General features: G+C 43.3%; 1 protein-coding gene across 2 annotated transcripts in view; it reads left to right on the forward strand.

The window, feature by feature from the left end:
- SH3GL2 (SH3 domain containing GRB2 like 2, endophilin A1) overlaps nt 1-20,098 on the forward strand; it is a 43,483-nt gene extending 23,385 nt beyond the window's left edge. For both annotated transcript variants that reach the window (XM_008055263.2, XM_021711003.1), the window contains exons 3-8: nt 6,686-6,829; nt 7,984-8,117; nt 9,938-10,096; nt 12,979-13,082; nt 15,734-15,861; nt 18,512-20,098. In XM_008055263.2, coding sequence (XP_008053454.1) covers nt 6,686-6,829; nt 7,984-8,117; nt 9,938-10,096; nt 12,979-13,082; nt 15,734-15,861; nt 18,512-18,711 — 869 coding nt within the window. In that variant the 3' untranslated portion in view covers nt 18,712-20,098. The remainder of the gene's footprint in view (nt 1-6,685; nt 6,830-7,983; nt 8,118-9,937; nt 10,097-12,978; nt 13,083-15,733; nt 15,862-18,511) is intronic.
- Nucleotides 20,099-25,480: the final 5,382 nt, after the last annotated feature.

Consider the following 25,480-nt stretch of genomic DNA (forward strand, 5'->3'; position numbering starts at 1 on the left):
TTGATAGAGAATAATACCTAATGTCAGGTACTGACCAGTGCAGGGAAGAAAAATGAAGCGTAAGGGGAAGAGAGCGTGTCCATGTCCAGGGAGATGGGTTGATGTAATCAGGGAACAGTAAAGAGCTGCACTGGCAGGTGGAGGTCAGAGGGACCTGAGCACTTAGGACCTTGTCATCATGACTAGGACTTTGGCTCCTACTCTGAATGACATGGGAACACATCAAGGGATTTTGAAGAGAAGAGTGACATGATATGACTTACACTAAGCATGGCCACCCTGACTCTTCTATGGGGAATACATTATAGGGAGCAAGAGAAGAAGCCGGGAGGTCATTGGGAGGCTATTTTAACAATCCAGGCTAGAGATGGTGGTGGCTTGGACCAGAGTGAGAAGTGATTTCATCTTGGATGTGTTTTAAGTATAGAGCTGACAGAATTTGCTAGCTAATTAGATATGGGGCTAATAGAGGCAAGAAAGATGACTATAAAGTTTAGGTCCTGGGCGAGTAGAAGAACGAATGGCATTGTATTCATGAATATTGAGAGTACTGTAGGAGGAGCAGGGAGGATAGTGGGAAAACTGGCATTGAGTTTGAACATGTTAAGTTTGGTGTACCTACACATCCTAGTGCCGTCAAGTAGGTGTTAGAATACCTGAGCCTATGATACAGGAGAAAGGGCTGGGCTACTGTGATACCTGAGAACCATCAGCTTACCAACTCCAGGAGGGGATGTGATTGGCCAGAGCCATTAAGGTGGAACTGCAGTGCCCAGGCGTGCTTGCTCATGTCTCCCAGTCCCCTTGGAGACATGTTCTGTGGTCCAACCTGCTGGATATTCAAAATCAGGAAAACAGATGGAGTTTAAAAATCCATGGTTTTAAAGAATTTTCTGAGTAACTCTAATATGCACCAGGTCTGCAAATACTAGTAAAAGCCTTTACACAGGATTTTTTTGTTTTTTGTTTGGTTTTGTTTGTTTTTTTAAGCGACAGGGACTTGCTCTGTTGCCCAGGTTGGTCTTGTACTCCAGCACTCCTGCCTCGGCCTCTCAAAGTGCTGGGATTACAGGCATGAGCTGCCACACTTGGCCTTAGACAAAGCTATTTTATTTTTTATTTGAACGCTGTGGATACTTAGGGGTTTCCACCTGCAGCGTTTAGTCTCACAGGAGATTTTATGGAGTGGGAAAGAGAGTGGCTCAGAACTGAGTCTGAATCCTAACTTTGCCTGCTAGTAACTTAGAACTTGGTTAGGATTTTTAGCCTCTCTAAGCCTCCATATACAAATAGGAACAGTACTGCCAGATCCACAGAGTTGTGAAGATTAAGTTAAATTGTTTATGTAGACTTCCTGGCATGTGGTAGCCACAAGTTAAATGCTAATCTCACTTGCCAAATATAAAATCACCTGAAGAAAAAAAACTGTTCCAGATTTTGTTTCATCTTGGTTTGGGGGTGATTTTCTTCTCCTTCTTTCTGTTATCTAATGGCCTAGCTTTCAAGATTCTAGATGTTGCCAGACAAATTACTTTTCTTTACTCAGCCCACCCTCTTGAGCTAAAGACCTATCTGCTTAGTGATCTGCTGTACAACCACGTGGATATTTTGTTAGACTTTGTGTCTGCTGAGATCAAAGTGCTTGCTCACTTCTTCTCTAAAATGTTCTCTTTGTCCTGTGTTCTTCATCTTGGATTGGTATCATCACCTCCCAGGTATGCGGTCTGAGGCTTTAACACAGTGGTTTCTCAACCTTGGCTGCTCATTAGAATTACCTAAGGAACTTTTAAAACTGTTTATGTCCAGATCACACACCAAACCAATGACATCCGAATCACTGAGAGTGGAACACAGGCATTAGTGCTTTTTCCTGGAGTTTGTGTTGATCTGTAACATACAAAAAGTTCAGTGCATAAAACATAAGTATGTTGCTCAATGAATTATTACAAATGGATTCTCCTGTGTAAAAGTACCCAGTTTAAGAAACTGAACATCATCAGCCTCCCTGAAGCCCCTTTTAGATACAGCTGCTGTGACTTATAATAGCATGCACGTTTGTTTGTTTGTTTCAGAACTTTGCTATGATCACAGAGCATGCACTCTTTTGATCTGACTTTTTTCATTTGACTTTCTATGTTATCGTTGTGTGTAGTTCTATTTCTTTCATCCCCATTGCTGAATAGCATTCTCTTGTGAGAACATAGTACAGTTTATGTGTACATTTTCTCACCAATAAGTATTTTGGCGTTTCCATCTTCTAGCTATTTTGAATAGCACATTTTTGTTTGTGTGCATTTCTGTGTGCATTTGTGCATTTCTGATGGATATATACCTAGAAATGAAATGACTGGATCACAGGTTATATGTCTATTCAGCTTAAGTAAATTCTGCCTAATGGTTGCCTGCAGTGTTCTACCAGTTGGCCATCCCACCAGCAGTATTTGAGAGTTCTGGTTCTTCCAACCTCTGAATGCTTGATATGGATATGTTTTGTGTGCCTTTGCTCAGATTCTCCAGATGCCTAGAATGGCCATTCCCAACTCTCTGCCTTTACAGTTTACTCTTCCAGAAAGCCCAGCTCAAGCATCACCTGTTTCATTAGCCTTCCCAGCCTTCCTCTAAGTGGAATTCATTGCTTTCCCTTCCGTTACAGTTAATACATGTTTAGCCTTACTTGCAACGTGGTGCGCATTCTGTCTTGCACCAGCACGTACTCCTCGACCCCCAACCCAGACTAAACTCCTTGAGAGCAGGGTCTGGGCCCAGGGTGTCCCTAGCATCGTTCCTTTCACATAACAGTTGCAATAAATATTTGCTTTGTTTGTTTTTGTCACAGAGAATATCTTTTAAAAATAGATTTTTGGTCAAGAATAATTTAGCCAGGCAGTGCAGCTTTAGAATTTTTTTGTATGCAGGATACGCGATTGTTTCCAGTGTAATCTACTTACTGATTTTAATTAATATGTTCTTTTTTTAGTTGCTTAGCTAAGGCTCATCATTTAGCTTAGGAGCCCTCTTTTGTTGGGGAAAGTGAGAGCCCATTTCTTGATCCTGCGGGGGAGGGTTATGTTATCAGCGTTTGTCATTCGCGTGTAAATCCGATTTTTGTGTCATAATTTAAAGATGAAGTGCTTCCAAAGAGCAGGATCACTAAGGGAAGTTTGGAGCAAATGACGGCAAGTCATGGCCCCTTCTACCACCTGAGAAGTGAGCCTCTGCCCTTCTGTAATTTATGAAATAGAATGAAAGGGAACAGCAGGCCCAGCTGCCAACAGAGTGACCACCTCTCTCAAATCCTCTAGTCCTGTCAGACCACAGAGTGAGTGACTTGATCAGATTGTGTCAGCAGCCTCTGGCGCCATTCCAGAGCACAGTGGGAGGTCATGGGGCTTTAGAACAGGGACGTTTTATCTACGGATTAGCACTGAAAAAAGAAAAAAGTGCATAGAAGCATTTTGTAAAAAATTAAAATTTGTAGATGAAGTGATTCAGCCCACGGTAGGGAAAAGCAAGGACAAGGGGGACCCACTGGCACCACCGCTTGTCTCTCACCCCCTCTGCTAGTGACAGCCGTCAGACAGGACCGCTACTTTACCGGCACCTCCCAGATCGTGCCTAACCTTGCTTTGGACCAATTCTCATTTGCTCCATAGAAACATGCAGGGAAGAGACTGTGGGGAATTTCGTTCCCCGCACAACCAAGTTTACGGTAGAACATTCCAGAACCACCTTAAAGGCAGGAAAACCTGGAAGGGGCAGAGAGGGAGTTATTTCCCCTCTCTCCAGTGCCTAAGCTGGCTACTCTTTTTGCTGTTTATCATTGAATGCTGATAACAGTGTTATACATAAGAGCGTTCTCAGGGATACACAGCTGGCTAGCAAGATTTCAGCCTGGCTTTTTAACTATGTTTGTGTGAACTCAAAGATAATGTTTACTTTAATGCACTCTGCTGCTTTCTGTGACAGGCAACCCCTAATGGTTTGTTTTCCTGTTTGTTTAATTAAGAAATAAAAATTTAAAAAAAACTAAGACTTAGTTGAAATACTGAGTTTTCATCATTCCTAGCACGTTGACACACTAGATAAACAGCCTTAAGAGACTGAGCAGGGACTCATGCAGACACTGCTTTTAGGTCCGAGGAAAATAACTCAGGCAGGGCTAGCAGAGCTTCTGTTTTTTTCTCAGCAGAGCTTGGACTTCCCTTTGGCTGTTACCAGAATTAGAAAGCTCGTCAGGGATGCTACAGATTATGCTTTAGAGTTCAGAGTTGATTAAGCCTTGGCTGCGTTTGTCTTCCTGAAAAGATTGTATACATTTTGAGGTCAAGAAGAAACTGCTCTTTTTTTTAGCAGGGGACAAAGCAGTGGGGGACCTTTCTTAGACTAGGTCAGCCTTTTATGGCCATTCTAATTTCATTTCCTGCTATTTTATTTCACCCAATAAATTTCCTTCCAGAAATCACCTAGATGTAGATTCACCAAGCCCACGTTTGAAGGAGAGGAGTTAAGTCCCTTTAAAAGAGAAGGGATTTAAGCCTTGAAGGGCACATATAACTTGGTGAAGCAATCCAGGCTTGGACTGTATCATAGGTATTTGAGTGTCTGAAATTTGTATTTTCTAGTCTCACTCTCAGTTTCTTGAAGTACTGCTTTAAACAATCATTTTAAGACAGTTATGATCAACATTTAAAGTTGATTTAAGAGATCTGATGATATTTTTTAAGAACACAGAAGTTTTACTAACCCAAGATTCTTAATAAAAATGTAATGGGTTTATGAATGAATTTAAAAGCCAGACTCTTCAAGTATGTAGATTAATAGGCTTTTTAGATTATTTGAAGAAGTAGATAAACTAATAAAATATGACTTTCTTCCTCCTCCTGAAAATGTATGACCTATCCAAGATTTCTGAAGTAATTAGTAAAATAATAAAGCTCTTCATAATTGAACAGCATTCAGAATGCTACTTAGAAAATTAGCTACAATATATTAAACTGTTTAAAATTACTTACCAGGAGACAGTTCTTAACAGAACCAAAACATAAGCACACACCAATAACCAGCTTTTATAAAAGAGGTACATCTTTAAATGTAAAATGGTTCAAGTAGGATTTGGAGGGATTAACCATGTGTAGTTTCATTACTTTTTTTCTTTGATCTCCATTTATCTTCTTTCTTTCTATTGATTCTGTATTCTTTATTGCCTGGTGTTTGCTTATTTTGAGTGATCTTTATTTTATGTGTGTTGTTATTACTTCTTCTGTGTTCCCCTAGGACCTCATGTATATTAGCCATTATAATATTTATCATGTTTATTGGCACAGTTTGCTTATCTGACTGACTCTTCACCATATCATAAATGTGTCTTTCCTGGACCTCAGATAAGGCTTACTGGGGAAAATAATGCGTTCTTCCCCTCAAAAATGACTGTGTGGCATTTTCAGTTCTTGAGATTTAACATGTATGGTATACTTTTCTATGATGTCCTTTACTAATTTTTTCTAAAAATCATTGAATTTTATCTGAGCAAATAAAAGGTGAGTTTTATATTTTTCCAGTCACCTCTATCCCTCGCATGTGCTGTTGACCTGAGTAAGTCTACACGTTGATTCTAAGCTTGAAGATTACCGCCCTTCAGGAACCCTTCTTTGCAGTGCTTCTCCCCTGCAAACTAGGACGGTGCTATATTTCTCTAACTTGTCACAGACTTTCATCACGGTGCTCAGTATCTGCATGTCACACCAATTGCTTTTTAAAATAGTCTCTACCCTCAGCTCATTATGAATGTTGTGAAAGCAGAGACCATACTTGTTTTGCTCATTGTAATATCCTTGGGACAGGGTTGGGTGAGGGGTGAAGAGTTCTCCCAGTAATTCTCATCTCTAGTCTACAACTTTGAGGCCCAAAGTGTAAAGTGAAAGCCTATTTGAAATAGGCTTTTAAGACGAAATGTCAGCAATTGAATGCTGGAAGCATCTTAAGCTGTGATTCTTATCAGCGGTTCCCATGCAGATGGGATCCCAGGTATCGTTTTTGGTTGATGTGTAATTCCACCTCTAATTCCGAACCTGAGGATCCCAGGTAGTCTGGCATCAGTTAAGTCATAGGCTTTAATGATTTGTTAATGAAACTGTTTTTCCGCAGAAACTGGGATTGATTTCTAGGCATCTTCTTTTATAAAAACAAAAGCAAAAAAGAGATTGAAGTGCTGTCTTGGAGGCACAAAACTAATTTTCAGATGCAGTTATGTGCTAGAGAAGTGATGAGGTCTTTTTAGTGAACACGATATTTTGGTTCTTCACGGGTCTGTTTGCCATCAGAATCTTAGTTTAGAAATGATTTTGAAAATAGTTCTATTCTGGCTAGGTGCAGTGGCTCCTGCCTGTAATCCCAGCACTCTGGGAGACTGAGGTGGAAGGATTGTCTGAACCCGGAAGGAAGAGGCTGCAGTGAGCCGAGATCGGGCCACTGCGCTCCAGTCTGGGTGACAGAGTGAGACCCCGACTGGAAAAACAGTTGACTGATTGATTGATAGCGAGGACCCGGAAGCCTGGAAAGCGAAGCTGTCGTTTTCGGTAGCTGAGCTGAGGTTTGTAGGCTGGTGTGAGGCCTGATCCTTCATCCAGCCCTGTTTCCGCTGTGCCGTGTGACCTGCTTCGAGCGCCTGTTCTCTCTTTGCCTTCAGCTTCCAGAGCTAAACTCAGCATGATCAACACCATGTCCAAAATCCGCGGCCAGGAGAAGGGGCCAGGCTATCCTCAGGCGGAAGCGCTGCTGGCAGAGGCCATGCTCAAGTTTGGAAGAGAGCTTGGAGACGATTGCAACTTTGGTAACGAGTGCTTTCTCGCCTTTCGATTCTTTTTTTGCCCATGGGGATTTGGGTGCCAGTGAGAAACCCTGTGGGAAGCTAGTTAGGCTGTTTTGTGTTTTGCTTTCATGGTTTTGATCTTGTATATGTGGACCAACATTATTTATTTATTTATTTATTTGCGTTGGAGTCTCACTCTGTCGCCCAGACTGGAGTGCAGTGGCCACTCCCGGCCACCGCAGCCTCGACCTGCTGGGCTCCGGCGATCCTTCCGCCTCAGCTTTCCAAGTAGCTGGAACTACAGGCGCACGATACCACACCTGGCTAATTTTTGATTTATTGTAGAGATGAGGCCTCGCCAAGCTGCCCAGGCGGGTCTCGAACCCGCAGCCTCAGGCGATCCACTCACCTTGGCCTCCCAAAGCACTGGGATTACAGGCTGAGCCACCGAGCCCAGCCAAAATAATTTTTTTATAGTTGTTTTATCATTTTTAAGATGATTTGTCTTAGGAGTTTTCTTTTCTTTTTCCCTGATGAGAACCCAATCTTTACAACAGCTTTGGTTGACATATCCAGATGCCTTGGCACTTTATGTTGGGTGAGTTTGGCAGTAACTGAGACACAGTGTTCAGTCACAATTGGCATGATTCAATGCCCTGCCACATGGGCTTTCTCTTACATTTTGGCTGGTTTGTGTGTGGTACCCAATTTTACTGCCCCAGGTGAGATATAGTTTATTATCTCACTCCCTCGCTTCTGACACTCAGCTGCCACACTTAGCACCTTCTGTTTTCACCCCTTATAATATGAAATTTTAATGACGGTTCTTCCTGGTTGAGCCCTGCTCTCCATGCTGGAATGTCTTTCTGCTAAACACATTGGTTTGAACTGGTCCCATATTAGGGAAAGCTAGTACTTACAGGAGAGGGCAAGGAACTTCTCAAACTGCCTTTTGAAAGAAAAGCAAAATGTTACATTCTTGATACAAGGGATATCCCCCCTGCCAGGGTCATTGAGTGTCTTGCCCAGAATGAACTATCTTTAAGTAGACAAGGCAACAGTCTCAAAAGGGCATTATGCATTCTCTCTTGCCTGTGTTATCCTCAGAAGACAGGTGGTAATCTCTGGGTTTTCATTCTCTTTAACATAAAAAGAGTTTCATTTTCTCCTTCCAGGCCCAGCGCTTGGTGAGGTGGGGGAGGCCATGCGGGAACTCTCCGAGGTGAAAGACTCTTTGGATATGGAAGTGAAGCAGAACTTCATCGACCCCCTTCAGAATCTTCATGATAAAGATCTTAGGGAAATTCAAGTATGTGCAACTAGTCCTGTGGAAAGTGGTCATCTGAAATTATACAAATGCTGATGCCCATTTCCTTGACAAGTCATTTGTAGCTTACCGGGTACATGAGTTGCAAAACAATGCAGCAAGACAAATTGAGTGAAACCAGAAATGTTATTAATACCTTTCGACCTACTGTTACGACTGTGCCATTCGTGAGTGTTGTGGTTGACTTCTTGATGCTCAATTTTCACATGGAATAACTTTATTCACACTTTTCCTCCAGAAGGATATTATTATTGTCTGATAATACATAACTTTATTAACTATTCTATGGTTTGCTGGACTGATTTCACCCCCTAAAATGTTAGTTGTACCAGTTGTTAGCTTAAATATATGGTTATTTTCTCTCTCTCTCTCTCTATATGTGTGTGTGTGTGTGTGTGTGTGTGTGTTTTTTATATTTTCATAATGGTTATCAGGATCGAAGAAGAATAGCTGACTCTCTTGTTTCCAAAACATGTAGAGCAGTTGAGCTATTTCTAGTAAGTTCATCTGGCATTGTCGCTAACTGGATGTGAAATGTTTGCTCATTCATCCAACAAATATTTGTTGAACTTTTTTGAAACTTTATTTTATTTACTGTAAAATGGTCTTTCTTAACTTGGACTCAGACTCACCCTAAATCCAAAATATTACTCTGACCCCAGTTCTCCACTGTGCAGCTGACTTGTAAGCGGAACTGTTTTAAAAGAACATGCCTCCCAAAGGAACAAACATTTAGTTTAGATCAGGGCATGGACCGGGGACAGGAGATGAAGTAGAAGGGAAAGTCTAGGATATTATTCTTCCTCCTTTCCTTCCCATTGCTTCACCACTACTAACTCTGTTTTCCTCTCCTTCCCTTCTATTCCGTACCCACCCAGGACCAAGAGAGAATCCAGCATTTCCTGCCACTCGTTAATAGTAAGGATGGCAGCTATCAGAAACACACACACACACACACACACACACACACACACACACACATGCATACATACATGTTCTAGATTTGGAAAACTACTCTCCTGCCTGGTCACTAGAGGTTGGCAGGGGCTGGGACGGTAGCTACCACTCAGCCACCTAGTGGGGGTGACGCAAGGAGGGAGTTGAAACTCAGCATGGAGCACTAGGTGTAATCCTTTCTAAGGTCTCTTCCACGTTAGGCTTTGTGCTGGAGTTTTACTGTGTGTCAAGTGAGAGTCTTCCACCAAATCAATAGTTCCCTAGAAAGCCACATCAGTCAGCTGGAGCAAGCTTAAGATACAGATTCCTGGACCCTGGATATTGATTTAGGTGATGGGGAATCCATATGTGTAATAAGCAACTTAGGTGAGTCTGACAGACTGAATGTTTTGAAAAGCAAGAATGCTGTCCTTTCACACTTCATTTTAAGGGGTGTATTTTTTCCTCTGCCTTCTCATGAGATGCCATTTCTCTTGAAGATGGTGACTGTGGGCCCTGTGAGTGTGTCCTTTCAGAGTGTATGGGATGTGTTACACGTCTTCCCGGCTTCTGTGGATGGGATGGAAAGGCGCAGTCCAGCTTGACTTTAGCCAATCAAGGCCAGAAAATAAAGAGCACTGATATTTCTTATACTTTTTTTTGGTTCTTAACAATTTCAAAACATATTTCCCCATATTTAGCCTTTGAAAGCATTTGCCCCACTGATGTGTGTTTCTTTATTTCTCTGGTGATATTATTTTTTAAAACTTAGCTTATCCTGTTGGGGAAGTTAACATAATGTGAGCTACACACCGGCCTTTTCCATAAGCCCTTTCAAAGCGCATTCCTGTCCGTCACTTTTTCAGCATCACCTAAAAAAGTTGGAGGGTCGACGCCTGGACTTTGATTATAAGAAGAAACGACAAGGCAAGATTCCAGATGAAGAACTTCGCCAAGCTCTAGAGAAATTTGATGAATCTAAGGAAACTGCTGAGTCAAGCATGTTCAATCTCTTGGAGATGGATGTAAGTGATTCTCTTGTGGTGTTTAATTTAATCTTATCATTGAGGTACAAAAGCAATGTGTTAAAGGGCATATAATTAAAAGCATTAGTATCTGATTCCACTATGTGATATGGACTTCAGTGGATATTTCCTTTAGATAATTTTAATTGATAAAGTGGACTGGAAAATGGCAAAGGTTTTTTTCTGTGTTTTTGTAGTTTGATTTAACCAGAATTTGTCTGTCAGTGAATCTTAAATTACAGATGCTCCTTGACTTCAGTTGGGGTTATGTCCTGATAAATCCACTGTAAGTTGGAAATATTGTTCAGTCAAAAAAGGCAGTTAGGGTAGGTACGGTGGCTCATGCCTATAATCCCAGTACTTTGGGAGGCCAAAATGGGAGGATTACCTGAGGCCAAGAGTTTGAGACCAACCTAGGCAACATAGTGAGATCCCATCTCTAGCAAACAAAACAAAAAAAGTCTGGCATGGTGGCATGTGCCTGTAGTCCCAGCTACTCAGGAGACTGAAGCAGGAGGATTCCTTGAGCCCAGCAGTTCAAGGCTCTAGCGGACTATGATCATGCCACTGTACTCCAGCATGGGTGACAGAACAAGACCCTGTCTCTAAAAAAAAATTAAAATTAACATTAAAAAAAAATACAGTTAATGTAGCTAACCTATCAAACATCACTGGTTAGTCTCATCTAACTTAAACATGCTTAGTACAGTTATATTAGACAAAATCATCTAATAATAAGCCTAACTTATAATAAAGTGTTGGGTAGCTCATGTAATTTATTGAATAGTGCACTGAAAGTAAAAAACAGAATGGTTGTAGGGGCGCTCAAAGTTTCTACTGAATTTGAATTACATGAACCATCATAAAGTCAAAAGATGATAAGGTGAACAGCCATTAAGTCGAGGACCATCTGTTACCAACAGTGGGAAGTTGATGTTTCTGATAATCTCCGTATAAATTCATTAGCTTAAAAAATGCTCTGTTGAAATATAGCACAGATTGACTTTAGCTTATAAAAGAATATTTACTAAAAACCATTCAGAATTAGGTGCCCCACATAGATTAAGATGTTCTCTGTTTTGAAGAAAAGTTGACATTTTCTTTGAAAAAGTAATTTTCGTTGAGGTTGATGATGTTATGTAGGTATGACCTCTGGGACATAGGTTAGGTAGGTTTTTTTTTATTTTTTTTCATCTTTTTATTTTGTATGTTTGAAGACAATTGAAACAGACTTTTTTTTAAAAAGATAGTATCTTGCTTTGTCACCCAGGCTGGAGTGCAGTGGCAGGGGTTAGGTAGTTTTAAAGCTGTTGTCATAATTCCAGAGTACAAAATTATCATTCAGTGTTACATTCTGTTGAGTTTTTTAAGCTTGGAAACTGTGAGAGTAATTCTTCCTTCTGACCACTTGTGTGTTGTATCTGTCAAGCCAGCTTTCCTGTCCTTGTTCCTTTCTACCTCTCCCACCATTGGTTGCCAAGATACCTATAAAGTCCTTATGTACCTATTACTTGTATTAGTCAAGGTTCTTCAGAGAAACAAAGCCAACAGGACATAGATATATGAGAGGAGATTTATTAGGGGAATTGGCTCATGTGATTATGGAGGCTGAGACGTCCCATGACATGCTGCCTGCAGGTTGAAGAGTCAGGGAAGCCAGTAGTGTTGACTGAGTCCCAGTCCAAAGACCTGAGAACCAGGGGGGCCGATGGGGTAACTCTCAGTCTGAGGCTAGAGGCCTGAGAACCCAGGAAGGGTGTAGGAGGGCATTGGTGCAAGTCCCAGCGTCCAAAGGTCATCGAGTCTGGAGTTCTGGTGTCTGAGAGCAAGAGAAGATGGGTATCCCAGAAGAGAGAGAAAAAGAGAGAGAGAGCAAATTTGCCTTTCCTCTGCCTCTTTGTTCTATCTGGGTCCTATATTGGAAAATATAGTTTATTTAGAAAGTAAATGAGAGAGAGAGAGGCTGATAGACAGAAAGACAGACAGAAGATTCACCTCTCCAAGGGAGGAGAGAGGACCAAGTGGATAGTGCCTGCCCACATGGGGTAAGGGCGGATCTTGCTTACTCCGTCCACTGATTCAAATGCCAGTCTCTTCCAGAAGTACCCTCCCAGATGTACTGCTATCTGGGTGTCCCTTGATTTAGTTGACACCTAAGAGGAATACTGTGGGCATGGGGTGACCTGAATCACGGTGCTCATTGCCTGGACCCAGGGTCCCACTCCCAAACTCAGGGAACAACATTACCTCTGTGGACCTGGAGGCTACAACTCAGCTAGATCACAACATGAGATGCAAAATGAAGAGGAATTAAGGATGCTTAGAATATTAGAACTGGAATGAACTCCAGACTGTCAAGTTTTTTTTACAGTTTTTGCTCAGAGAGCACAGAAGAGTTTTCATCATACCATGCTGCCTCTCATGGTACCTTATATGAGAAATCAGTAGTCACATTTTTATCAACAGCACTAATACTAAGCCTGAAGTTACAGGGAACAAAGGGTCCTTTGGTCAATGCAGCCCTTTAAAAAAAAATAGAGAATCCATCAAAGAAACCAAATCCTAAATATCAGGTTGTAGCTAAGCAAGACTGTTTTGTGTGAGAGCTACATGACCTTCACCTTCATGAGGATCCTTCCTAATGTTGCTTCTCCTCATGGTACTGATATGCATGGTTCCAAGCTTGAGGATGCTTTCGTATGCTTCATTGATTTGCAACCTGCCCAGTGATCTATCTCCCCCTGGCTCACCACACATTCGTTGGCATCACCAAGCACCGGGCTGTATGTTAAGGGCAGCTCTCTTGTGTGTATGAGGCAGTGGCAGCTGCTGAAGGGTGGTAACCCAGTAACTAAGGTGAGATTTCCCCCACGGCTCTGCAGATCGAGCAAGTGAGCCAGCTCTCGGCCCTCGTGCAAGCCCAGCTGGAGTACCACAAGCAGGCCGTCCAGATCCTCCAGCAAGTCACAGTCAGACTGGAAGAAAGGTATTTTGTAGTTTCCTGCACTTCACGTTTGCATTTCCTTGCTGTAGAGTGATGTGTAAAGACGTAGACATAACAGGCAGAATGCGTTTGGAGACAAACGCCTGCCAGAATTCCTCTTTAGCCTACGCGGGCACCTTGTGGGTTGTTGTGATTTCATTTTGTCTTCTGCTTTGTTTCATGTTGTGCTCTTGCATCTAGTCCTGTGTTTATGAGAGGTCGATACTTGGATTATATTTTGGCTGCCATAGATCAGATGCTGGGATGCTGCTGACGATAATGAATGCGGCTTGCTGAGCAAACAATCTTTGTGGGTCCTGAATACATATCGTTGTCCATCCTGAAGCAGCTCTGTTGACTGAGCATTTTTAGCCTCAGCCAATAGATGAGCAAACTGAGGCTCAGGGAGGTGAAGTAACTAGCACAGGGTCGCTCTGTCGTACAACTGGGGCTCACAACCAACCACCACCTATCTGAAAGCCTGTTTCTTTTCACACCTTGTGCTTCTCTCTCTTTTTTTTAGATTGGAAAATAAAGTTTATTTAGAAAGTAAATGAGAGCAAGAGAGAGACTGACAGAAAGACAGACAGAGATTCACCTCTCCAAGGTAGGAGAGAGGACCAAAACTTAGGAAACATGGCAGCAGCCATGGCTCAAAGAGCATATGGTCACACCAGAGTTGAGCAGAGCCATAGCTGTGCTTCTCTTGATGGTGGGAAAGTCCTCCACCATCAGAGAGAGCTGCTTCCCTGTGCCTTTTCCGGCTTCTAGAATGCACCTGCGGTACTGCCATCATTTTCTGTGTGATTGGGGCTTCCTGATGTTGGGGGGCATAGCCTGCACAGTTTTGTGCAGTGGCTCTGAGTTAGAATATGTGTTATTTTGCTTAGCCAGCCCCATTAAGCAGGATGATTTTGTTTAACATAAATACCTCAAAGGATCACCTCAGCAGCCTTTATCGTCAGGTCATGGCCAGAGTCTACACGCATAGTATAGGCTCTAATCATATGAAACCACACTATTGGAAATGTCGCCACTTTCCATTGTTTCCATCTGACTGGTCTCTTCTTGGTATCTTTTCTGATTAGTGCTTTGATTATATATCTTCCTTCAGCACACCATTGTGGAAATGTCTGTGACACTGACACCTTCAGAAAGATTTTAAAACAGTATACTTCAAAACACTAAATAACTGGGCATAGTGGTTCACACCTATAATCCCAGTACTTTGGGAGGCTGAGGCAGGAGGATCGCTTGAGCCCAGGAGTTAGATCAGCCTGGGCAGCAAAGTGAGACCTCGTCTGTATATTAAAAAATAAAAATAAAAAAACTTAGCCAGGTGTGGTGGTGCATGTTTATAGTCCCAGCTAAACAGAAGGCTGAGGTGGAAGGATCATCTGAGCCCAGGAGGCCAAGGTTGCAGTGAGCCATAATTGTGCCACTGTATTCCAGCCTGGGTGACAGAGTGAGACCCTGACTCAGAAGAAACAAATTGCTAAAGAAATACGATGTGTCTTTGTAACATCTGTGTAGCATGAAGGGACCACTTTTTTCCTCTGAAATATATTCTAAGTCTGTCATTCTGTAGCCACTGTACCCTAAACTCTCCCCATCCTTGCAAATCTCTTACATATTTTGCTTCCTGAATATTTGAGGCTGTGGAAAATCTTTCTTTTTTTTTTTTTGAATTGGAGTCTCACTCTGTCGCCCAGACTGGAGTGCAGTGGCCGCTCCCGGCCACCGCAGCCTCGACCTGCTGGGCTCCGGTGATCCTTCCCGCCTCGACCTTCCAAGGAGCTGGAACTACAGGCGTGTACTACCACGCCTGGCTAATTTTTTGATTTATTGTATAGATGAGGTCTTGCCAAGTTGCCCGGGCAGGTCTTGAACCCGCAGGCTCAGCCAATCCATTCACCTCAGACTCCCAAAGTGCTGGGATTACAGGCTGAGCCACTGAGCCCGGCTTGAAGCTGTGGAAAATCTTTAGGGCTGTGTGCAGAGTATACTTTTTGGCCTTCCTGCTTTCCTTCTGTCTTCCATCATTCCTTTTCTAAATCTCAGACTACCCACTCTTCTCAAAGCACGACATATTTCCTCCTTCACTCTCTCCCACCCTTCCCATGCTCCACGTGGAATAGCTTTCTTCCACATGCTCCTCTGGATACCACTCCCATGTATCTTATACCGGTTTCCTTAAACCTTTTCCACCTCCCCCGTGGAGAGGTGGACTCCTCCCCACCCTCACCCCCTGCCTCACCCCTCCGTTCCTTTGGCTTCTGTAGAAGTCTCTGTAACGGCACTTACTCTAATTGATGATGATCAGTTTGTGTTCTGCTGACCCTACAGACCATAACTGTGTCTTCTTTCATCCTTGAGTTCCTGGCACCTAGCACAGCGCATGTTTGCATAGAGGGTTCTGAATACATGAGGGAGGGAGGAAGGGGGGCGGTTGAGAGAGAATGAAGACAGTGGCCAGAGGGACATCACCAAACGCTCAGGCCTGCACATGCAAGGAAACTAAGGGTCCTCTTCCAGTTTCCCATGCTTTGCCATGGTAGATTGGTGGGTGACCCAAGCATTTCCTGAATCCTGCTTTTTCTTTTCACTTCTTAATTGGCTGCACCATCTTTCCCCCTCTTTTCTTTTCAATGCAGAATCAGACAAGCTTCATCTCAGCCTAGAAGGGAATATCAGCCTAAACCACGAATGAGCCTGGAGTTTCCAGCTGACAGTACTCAGCCCAATGGAGGCCTTTCCCACACGGGCACTCCCAAGCCTGCAGGTAAGGTGCTTAGACCTGCAGTCCCTGCTGCATGGCCCTTGGACACATCCATTGACCCTTCCGCAGAAATTCTAGGCGCAATTCAGCCTGGCCGCATAGGAAATATGCAGTCATACATTCCTTACAGAATGGTTTGTCAGGGGAAACTCTATTAAAGGATTCCTTTTTTTAAAAATTGACTTTTATTTTCCCTCATTTTCTTTCTTCTCTATAAAACTTCCTTTGTATGTCTCTTTTCCCTCTCACTCTCAATCATGAGTACACCTTAACTCATTTGAATCTGACCCTCCTTTGTGATTGTAGCTCACCTTTACCCCTCAGCTTGGTGCTGAGAGTATGTCTTTTTTTCCTGTCATTTCCCTCTGAAATCCAGCATGGGTGAGAATGCATGCCCCAGGCTGCTTGTGCCTGTATACATTCACATATAACCCACAGACAGCACGTTCCAGGAGCGTGCTGAGCTGGATTTTTTGAGTCACAGGAGCATATGGCTGAGTATATTTGCAGAAGGATATATTTTGCATCTTAACACCTGCTAGGATTCCTTTCCCACGTTCCCCCACGCCCCCGCCCCTGACTAGCTCATCGTGCTGTGGTGCTGAGGTTGGTGTAGTAAAACCAAAAGTATACCTTCTCTCGTGAATAGTGTCACGTCCCCAATAATGCGATCATCTTTCCGTTGTCACGATTGCTGTCCACCCACTGCATGCAGATTAGATAACAACCTTAACATTTTCTCGGTTGAAGAAATCCATCCTGGATTTGGATTTTAAAGCTGTGCAGCTTATCTTTTCCCTGTATCCCCGGGGCTTGATGTTTTTACAGTAGGAAAAGTTTTCTAAGATGCTTTCAGGAGGCTGTGAAGAAAAAAAAAAGTGAGGCCGCAGCCAGCCGGGGGAGCTGTCTCTCCTTTGTGCCCAGCACCCCCAGGGTGTGGCAGACATAGCAGGGGCCCCCGGAAGGGGGCTGGCTCCCAGCACCTATCACATAGATGATGTGCCCCTGGGCTCCTCCCTGCCCAGGAACCAGCCGTAGATTTCACTTTCCATTTGGAGATTCATTCATTTGCTGCCTTCTCCACATCAAAAATAAATGATAGGCCGGGCGCGGTGGTGGTTCACGCCTATAATCCCAGCACTTTGGGAGGCCGAGGTGAGAGGATTGCCGGAGCCCGTGGGTTCAAGACCAGCCTGGGCAACTTGGGGAGACCTCATCTCGACGATAAATCCAAAAAAATTCGTTGGGCATGGTGGTGCCGCGTGCCTGTAGTTCCAGCTACTTGGAAGGCTGAGGCTTGGAAGGACCGCCTGAGCCCAGCAAGCCGAGGCTGAGGTGGCCATGAGCGGGCCACTGCACTCCAACCCAGGCTGCAGAGTGAGACTCTGATTCAAAAATATATATCAATATAGAAAACGAATGAATGAATGAACGAATGAAAGATGTCATTTCCTCTCTAAGCCACTGAAAGGGCATGGGAGCTATGTGCACTTGTCGAAGCCTACTTCCATGTGTGTATGCATGCTGTGTTAATAGATTTGGTCATTTAGAATAATCCCTCTGAAGATGGGATTCTGCCCTTCATCATTTTACTCATGGTAGAGTACATTGTTTATATATGCCATGGCTGTAGTGCACCCCTTATATTTATCTATGCAACAATTTGCCAAGTATAAATTATATACTTGGTTACACAGCCTCACTTAACAGCCACAATAATAATGTGAAGTAAGTCCTACTGTTACTTCCGATTTCAGACAAAGAAAGTGAGAGTGGAGCCGGGCTTGGTGGCTCAGCCTATAATCCCGTGCCTTTGGGAGGCTGAGATGAGTGGATTGCCTGAGCCCGCGGGTTCGAGACCTGCCTGGGCAGCGAGACCTCATCTCTACAATAAATCAAAAAAATCAGCCAGGCGTGGTAGCGCATGCCTGTAATTCCGGCTACGCGGAAGGCTGAGGCGGAAGGATCGCCGGAGCCCAGCAGGTCGAGGCTGCGGTGGCCGGAAGCGGCCACTGCACTCCAGTCTGGGCGACAGTGAGACTCCAACTCAAAAAAAAAAAAAAAGAAAGAAAGTGAGAGTGAAGCACCTTATGCAAGGTCACACAGAGTAAGAACTTGAACCAGAGTTGTATATATATATATATTTTAACCACATGACAGCAGTCTTCCAGAGGCTGAGTTATTATTTTAAAGAGTGAGAACTGCACTGTTCCACTGAGGTTGCGTTGCGTGGTCTATGTAGTGAACTGGACCATTTCAGACCTAGCATGGAAGAATTCTGGCCGTGTCATGTTGGTAACCTATATCACGGTAAACATTTTAAGTTTCTGGATCTGTCGTCTCTGAGCATCATCGGGAAGGCAAATCTTGATGAACTTTGTTGTTGTACGAATCACAAGAATAGAGGTGACCCTTTTCATACCAGAGACAGAAGCAGGAATATCCAACAACGGCCAACGATCCGAGAAAGCCTCTGAAGACTGGTAGAGGGCAAGATGCCCATGCAGTGGACACTGGGGTCTAGTAGGCCACAGGAAGCTTCAGCGGGAAGAGGAATGGTGGAGGAAGGGCCAGGTGGGGGCCGCAGGTGGTCGATGCTGTGAGTTAAATCCCCTTGTCCTTTTGTGTTCTTCTCTCCTGCCTTTGCTCCCAGGTGCCCCGATGGATCAGCCCTGCTGCCGAGCTCTGTACGACTTTGAACCTGAAAACGAAGGGGAGTTGGGCTTTAAAGAGGGTGATATCATCACACTCACTAACCAAATTGATGAGAACTGGTATGAGGGCATGCTGCATGGCCAGTCGGGCTTCTTCCCCATCAATTATGTGGAAATTCTGGTTGCCCTGCCCCATTAGGGTGTTGCGCTGTCTGGCTCGCCTACTCTTGACCAGATAGTTACGGTTAACCACTGCTTTGGTAATGCTGCTTATAACACATCCCAAGTGCAGGCCGCAGTGGTCCACGTCATCCAGCCCCACCAAGTGTCTTCGGTTGACTTTTGTGCTCCCACAAGAGTCACGGTGATGGGTGGTATCTTCTTAGCCCGGTGGGCATGGCATGTGCTTTCTAAACACCATCTGAGACCAGCCAGTCACAGAGCTGCTGTCGACACAGTTCTCAGGAGGCTATGGTTTCTTAGAATATGACCATCAGCCACATCACAGAAAAACCATCCTACCGAAGATATTGTCGATCACCCAGGGGCCAGCTCCAGGCCTCAAGTTCTCCATGCAAAGGGGAGAACATTTTTGCTTTTAAACACTGTCCCTTCCCAAACCCCGGAGTCCCAGAATTGTGCAAGAAAGCCTCCCTCACCAGCACATTGTCTACTGGTCTGAATGACTCCGTCTCCTGATGCAGCAGTGGAAGAGTGTTCATTGTGAGTTCAAAGCATCCTCTGAAAACAGTCATCTTTGTCCTTCACACTTAGCCTGTTTCCGAGGTGCAGCCTGTTTTCTTCCCTCCTTATTATTAAAACCAGACGGGTGGTTCCAGTTTATTTTTAAGTAAGACAATTAGCAGTCAGCATAATGTGGGAGAGGCTGAAAGGAGAAAATTCTCCGTTGTGAGGAACTGGGAAGAAATCTGGTTTCCAAGCTTCAATTTCTTGCTGTACAGAAACTACGTATGTATTTAGGCCATTTCTGAGCACGGGGAAGGGAGAACAGATATCTTCACTTCAGTTTTATTTATGAATTATATGTTTCATGCATCCATTTTGTCACAGAGACACAAGGAGAAAAACGCTAGTAACCACTTCCCACTAGTTCACAGTCCAAGAATCCGTAAACACCTTTCCTTTCCACTTTTACCTTGTGTTCTTTGAACATCATTTGTGCATATTCTGCCCTCAATGAGGACCAAATAAAGATGACTTTTGTGCTTAGCAGTTTAAGGTGTGTGGCTGCATATGCAAAACTCTCCCAGTTCCGTTGCTACTTTGACTTGTGTCCTTCGATTCCATCTTCATTTTGTGCACAGTGCTGTGTGTAAGCCTATCGGCGTTTTTTCTCTTTTTTCTTTTCTTCTTCGTATCAGTCATGAAAGTTCTGTTAGGCCTCCAGAGTTCTATTTATCTAGCTGTACAGACTCTTCCGAGGTTTAGTGTGCTGCTTCCAGTGTGCCACCCTGGGTAGTGGATCCTGTGGCGTGAAAGGCAAATCTTTACTGCTTCATGTGTAAACTCTCTCATCATGGGAAGCATCGCTGTTTCCAATAAATATTGCTCAAGACGGAACCGAAGGCTCTGCTCCTCCATTTTGTGTCAGTTCTTTGGGTCCGGGGGTGGCGGGGGTGGGGGGGCGGAGGGCTCGTTTCAGTCTCCATTGCTTTCGGATGCAACCAAACCAGATCTGACTCCAGCCTCCTGTCTGTCTCTCTATGTGTTGGAAAAGTTCTAACAGCAAAGAGCGAGCTAGCCTGGACACCAGTACCGTCTTGGGAACCCCAGGAAGGAGCAGAATTTGAGAGAAGATTAAAAAAAAAAAATTGGGGCCAGGAGGGCTTCCAAAAGGTAAATGGGATGTCATGAACGGTGATATCATCAGACAGATGTTAGGAGGGGTGAATAAAATATACCATTTCGTCTGTTTTCTTTCATACTGAAAGGGAAAGAAGTAGACATGGAAATGCAGTTTGGTCAAAAGCCAGTATTCTTTTCTCTTGGTGTGTATATGTGGGGTATGGGTGCGTGGGGGTAAAAGGGGGAGGAGTGCACACAGAATATCGTATTTCCTGAGCTCCAGAGGGAATAAATGTGTTCTTTATGTATTAGGTGCCCTTTCTATTCTTTTATGCTAGGCCAGTCATTCAGGTTTTCTAATCTAACATGAATAGTTTTAATATATTAAGTTCTGTATGTGAACTAGTCTCACATGAAAATAGTATTTCTGCTAGCTGCATGAGTTCTGGAGTATCACAGATCTTTATTTTTATTTTATTTTTATTTTTTATTGAGTTGGGTTCTCACTCTGTTGCCCAGGCTGAAGTGCAGGGGCATGATCTTGACAGTCATGGCTTACACAGCCTCAATCTTCTGGGCTCAGATGATCCTTCCGTCTCAGTATCCTGAGTAGCTGGGACTACAAGCGTGCACCACCATGCCTGGCTAATTTTTCATTTTTTAAACTTTTTGTGTAGAGACAAGATTTCACAATGTTGGCTGGGCTCGGTGGCTTAGCCTGTAATCCCAGCACTTTGGGAGGCTGGGCAAGAGGATTGCCTGAGCCCATGGGTTCAAGACCCACCTGGGCAACTTGGTGAGACCTCGTCTCTACAATAAAAAAAAAAAAAATTAGCTGGGCGTGGTACCGCGCACCTGTAGTTCCAACTACTTGGAAGGCTGAGGCGGAAGGATGGCCGGAGCCCAGTAGATCGAGGCTGCGGTGGCCGGGAGCGTGCCACTGCCCTCCAGCCTGAGTGACAGAGTGAGATGCCAACTCAAAAAAAAAAAAAAAAAAGATTTCACAATGTTGCCCAAGCTGATCTCAAACTCCTGGGCTCAAGCAATCCACCCACCTCGGTCCCACGTTGCTGGAATCATAGGTATGAACCGTGGCATCTGGCCACAGATCAGTTTTTTAAAACCAATTTTTAAAAGAAGATAACCTAACATTATTGTGAATGTCGAAAATAAAAAAATCCAAAGCTAAACTATTAGAATAAATAGGCAAATTTAATAGGATTACTATATCTAAAATGAATATACAGAACTTTTACTTCTGTATATCAATAACAATCAATTAGAAAAATGTAGTTTTAAAAATATGTAATTTACATCAGAAGTTTTTCATCAGAAGAAGCCCATGCTGGCTCATGTATGTAATCCCTGTACTTTGGGAGGCAGAGGCGAGAGGATTGCCAGATCCCAGGGTTTTAAGACCAGCCTGGACAACATGGAAAAAGAAAAAAAAAAAATTAGCCAGAGGTGGAAGGATCACCTGAACTCAGCAGGTTGAGGCTGCAGTAGTCGTGAGCGTGGCACTGCACTCCAGCCTGGGCGGCAGAGTGAGACTCCAACTCAAAGAAAAAAAAAGCCCATAGGTTCATATCAAGCAAGATTGTACAAGATCTCATCGTAGAAAGTTATAAAAAATGTTTGGTGGTGGGGGGAAGCTTAGTAAGTGAAGAGATACTCTATATTTTCAGATTGGAAAAATGAGTCTTGTGAAGGTATAATTATTCCCAAATTTACCTCTCAGTTCAGTGCAGTTTCACCCAAAATCTCAGGAAGTTCGGTTCTGTGTGTTTGAGAATCGACACGTTCCATTTTCAAACCTGTTGCAAAATATGTGAAAAAGCAAAGCAATTGTTTTTCTTGAAAAAGAACAAAGTTGGAGAACTTACTCTTTCTAGAAGTAAACATCATAAAGTTCTAATAGTTAAGATAGTATGCTACTGATGCAAGGTAGGAGAAGTGATCTGTACAGAATAGTGGGTCCAGAAAGAGACATGAAGGGGAACTCAAAGAACCCTAGAATTTATTTATAAAAAATTGTGTATTCTTACATGTTTAAACTTCAGTTGCCTTCCAAGTACTCTCCATTTGATGCAATACACCTGTTGGGATGCTTTCTCCACTGCTCAAAACAGATTTTGAACTCATCAGTTTGGATGCCTTTTATTGCTTCTGCTGTTTTTTGTTTCACCTTTTACACATCAACAAAATGTTTCCCTTTGAGAACTTTTTTCATCCAGGGAAGCAAACAAACAAAAAAGTAGCTCAGGGTGAGATTGGGTGAATAGGGAGGATGGGGCATGAAGTCATGCTGTTTGGGGTCAAAAACTGCTGAACAGTCAGTGCAGTGTAGGCAGGTGCTCTCGTAAATCACCCAGCATGAAATGGGCAAATGCGTTGAAAGAATCTCAAATAAGTAATTGACCGAAGCTGAATGCAGCTTCTTACAACAACTCTAGCTGGTACATTGATGCCAATGGGTTCCTAGAACACTTAGCTAGCGGGGGAAACCTGTACTATATAAGAGACCTGCCCCCCAAAGGATAATTTAGGTTTTCTGGGGTCCCCTCTCATACATGCATTTGACCATATTTGAACCAAAAGCATGGTACATTCATATCAACTGTGCCTGTTTAATATCAGTTCCACAACCCCAAAGGCAAACACCCAGCAAGGCCCTGCACCAAATACAGTAGTCTCATGAGTCAATGGCAAATGAGACAAAGATGCCGTGACCACAAATTCCAGGAAGATTGTAATCTTTAGGAGACCCTTACTAATACCCAGATTCAGGATTGCTTGAATTCCTTATTTTTACTGAAGTATAATACCTTATTACAAAGCTTTAAATATAGAAAAGATCAGGCATCTCTGTGGACCACCACCACTAGTAGTTGAATTTACCCCAAAACACTTGCTCTCCTAAGTCTAATCACAAGAACAAACTGTAAAAGAAGCAAACAGAACTAAATTAACCTGAAGTGGTTCAGCGGGGGCAATTGTTTCTTTGTATCTTTCTTGCAGAAAGAGAATACGCTTAAGAAAACAGTTATTTTCACTTAGTTTCTCTGTGCTATAAATAGACAACAAGAATGACATGACCAAGAATGGAATCTTCTCTGTGGCTGTGTATAGTGTACAGCGTACAGCATACCTTCTGGAATGTCTAGGAAATCAGGATTGTCTAGGAAATCAGGATTAGCCCAAGGCTTTATTTTCAAGACAGCTTCTAGCATTCTGAAGGAAACTATGTGGGCACTTGTTTCTTCTACTTGGATCCCAGGAAACAATATGTGGGCACTACAAAGCCTGTGTTTTATTAGATGAAGAACTGCTTAACATGCAGACTGCCATCCATCCGGGGATGGTAGGTTGGCGTAGGACATGACAAGCAGGAGGCAGCCAAAACCTCTGTTAAGAACTCTGGGTGGCTGAAGACCTAGAGAGGGAAGCAGTTTCTAGGCCCAGCTATTGGGGACTTGTGAGCCCCTAGTTTAAAGGAGCTGTCAGACCACCAAAACCTCAACTTTAGCAGAAGAATCTAAATCACAAAAATAAGAGCCCAAATATAGGACATAGAGGAAATTTTTTAAAATTTTTTTTAAAAATAAAGGAGCTGTCAAGGAAGAGAACAAAACTATTTTTTAAGGGCCTATTGAAGGTTAACCACTGAAAGGTCAGGCAGGCAGTTGAATGTCATTCGGCTATTACGCATGTCTATGTGTAAGTTCAGCTTGGGGTGGGAGAAAACTGGTTCTTGACAGGAGTGGGGCAGGTTGTCAACTTTGGAAGCAGAAGAACAGAGAACAGTGTCTCAATTCCATTTTATCAGAAAAGAAGGTGAATACAAAGACTTGCTAGTTTGGGTACAGACCAGAGAATACATTTTTTAAAAAAGGTTCCACTAGTGATTGTTCTGTACATCTCTTATCAAGGCATCTGCTGTCCGTCAAGACTTTGGAGGTAAGCAGTCAAGAAGGAACCAGAGTCCCCTAAACTTACCTGATAATGAGTTGCCTGGAGATAACTATACAAACTGAATTTCCAGGTTCTCATTCCAGCTGCTACGAGTCAGAATTGCCCATAGAGGGGCCTAGGAAGTGGAGTTTATCATCAGCAAAGTTTGAAAAAATATCTACAGTGCATGTAAAACTCGGATATGCATCACTTGGGTCTTGCTAAACCATGCCTAAGCTCCACACCCAGCCACTTTCATTCAGTAGGTCTGGAGTGGGGCCCAAGAACGTGAATTTCTAACAAGCTCTATGAAGGTGTTGCTACTCCCGGACCATGCTTGGAATAGACCTGCTCTATCAAATCAACTTCTTAGAAAGCTGTTTACCGATACTTAGCCCTGCATTTGGGGATGAGAATGATGAGAAAACAAAGATGCATTATTCAGTTATTTCACCAAATTCTGAGTACTCACACACTGAATAGAACTTACTGTGGAGAATGATGGCTTGAGGAAATCCAGGTGCTTTTTGCAGACTTGAGAAATCCCACTTGAGTTGTGTTCTGGTGGCTGCCTAAACATGCCCTGGAGAATCGGCATCAGTATTTTTAGTAAGTTTCCCAAGTGACTCCCAGATTCCTGCAAGTTTGGGAAGCACTCGTCTATATAAAAATGTTTGAAATAAGCAGCCAACTGCTCACTGAATTTTTCTTTCTTTTTTGTTTTTTTTACTACTTTTGCTTTGATACACTCATATTTTTTTGACTGAGTCAATAACATCTGATGCATTTCCATTCTGAGTAAGCTTGCAAATTCAGGACATCGTAGTATTTTTTTCCCCCAACTTTTGCTGATGACATAAAAAACATATATGATCTGAGTCTGTGCTTACTTGGAATCCCCACCTCCTTCCTTCATCCTTTGCTGCTTGCTTCATGTCGTATGAGGAAATCGGAGAGGTATGTTGACAGGCCCGTGCTTTTCAGATGGGCTACTATCAGAGCTCTTGCTTTTCTTGTTTAGGGTTCACACACTTCACATAAGAATTCCGAGTGGGTGGCCAGGCTCGGTGGCTCGGCCTGTAATCCCGCGCCTTTGGGAGGCTGAGGTGAGTGGATGGCCTGAGTCCATGGGTTCGAGACTCACCTGGGCAGCGAGACGTCATCTCTACAATAAATAAAAAAAAAAATCAGCCGGGCGTGGTAGCACATGC

The sequence above is a fragment of the Carlito syrichta genome, unplaced genomic scaffold, assembly GCF_000164805.1.
Source record: "Carlito syrichta isolate Samal-C Ts95f unplaced genomic scaffold, Tarsius_syrichta-2.0.1 Scaffold301799, whole genome shotgun sequence".
Classification (NCBI taxonomy): domain Eukaryota; kingdom Metazoa; phylum Chordata; class Mammalia; order Primates; family Tarsiidae; genus Carlito; species Carlito syrichta.